The sequence below is a fragment of the Centruroides sculpturatus genome, unplaced genomic scaffold (genome assembly GCF_000671375.1).
Source record: "Centruroides sculpturatus isolate CEXI.00-Female unplaced genomic scaffold, Cexi_2.0 scaffold5271, whole genome shotgun sequence".
Taxonomy (NCBI): Eukaryota; Metazoa; Arthropoda; class Arachnida; order Scorpiones; family Buthidae; genus Centruroides; species Centruroides sculpturatus.
In genome coordinates, this window is record NW_019389924.1 from 1 (window position 1) to 1,344 (window position 1,344).

Below are 1,344 nucleotides of genomic sequence, written 5' to 3' on the forward strand. Positions count from 1 at the left end.
GCATCTATTTAAGTCCGTTTTCGAAATTACGGAACGACAGACAGACAAACGGACGGCAGTAAGAAATTATAGGTCTATATTTTTTAAATTCTTAAATTAACTTTACTGTTAATTGTTTTAATAATGTTAGTAATATAGTAATTTTCCTAATTCAAACTTTATTTACTTTTTCACAAATGCAATACCTATTTGGTTTCCTTCCCAGTTGACTGGTACCACTTGTAAGTCTAGAAAATACATTATCGTCTCGATTTCTTCTACTAACAGGAGGAGAATTGGGTGGAGTTAATTCTGTCGAAGATTCCCTATTAATGTATTCATTATTGTTAAGATATATTCGCATGACATTCATATATTAACTATAGATTTTTTTAAACTTAATAAAACATTATTTAAAAAAAATTAAAAAATAGCATTTTCTCTAGAATAATTCAAAAATTACTTAAATTACTCAATATTTTTTTGGAAAGTGCTGGCTTTTTGTGTCTTTAAATAAATTAGATTTATATAGTTTATATTGCAGTTTGAATAATATTCATTAATTTGATATCTTGACTAGTTTTTTTTGTAATTACTGTTGATTATTGAACAATTATTTTAAATCATCAAACTCGTATAAAAATTATTACTTAATATATAGTACTAATTAATAGATTCGAGTACAATTAACAGGATATATAAACAGGAATATGACTAATATTAATAACAATAAAAAATAAAATCATTACTTAATGGCAAATTAATGAATTTTATTCAAAATTTGATTATAGTAGTAATATTAAAAGTTTATTGAAAATTAGTTTGTAGAAATAAAGTTTAATAATAATAATCTTACATGGAATTCTGTCTGGAGATAGAAGGAGGAGTAAAAAAACCAGTATGTTTACGAAGTAAAGAAGGAGACGTGTCCTGACCAAATACTTTTTCTCTTGCTTTTCGTCTCAGTGAAGGAGAAGTCTCAAGTTTAGATTTTGTAGACAGTTCTCTATAGTTGTTGAATATGATTAACAGTCATCATAAAGAGTGAAAGAAAGAAAAAGAATAGCAAAGAAGAAATTTTGGTTAAATGGATATATTATGGCAATTTATTTGAAGAAATTTTAAATAAGGAGTTGTTACTGTGAATGACCAATATCTGGCGAATGTCAGCATTCACACAGTCGTTTCGTGTATGTACGAAATATTTGCTAAATATCATTATTTCTCACTGACACCGGCAAATGTCGACATTCGGCATACAGTGATGGTGAATGTTGAATAAAAATATTTTTATTACATTAAGACAAAATTGCAACTTTTTAATATGTCAAAATAAGAGAAAGTTTAAGTAACAGCACATGTAAA

General features: G+C 26.2%; 1 protein-coding gene across 1 annotated transcript in view; it reads right to left on the reverse strand.

The window, feature by feature from the left end:
• Positions 1-151: 151 nt before the first annotated feature.
• Positions 152-1,344, reverse strand: part of LOC111617381 — a 3,744-nt gene continuing 2,551 nt past the window's right edge. The window contains exons 2-3 of the mRNA XM_023358679.1: positions 836-985; positions 152-305 (exon numbers count right to left, since the gene is read on the reverse strand). Coding sequence (XP_023214447.1) covers positions 152-305; positions 836-985 — 304 coding nt within the window. The remainder of the gene's footprint in view (positions 306-835; positions 986-1,344) is intronic.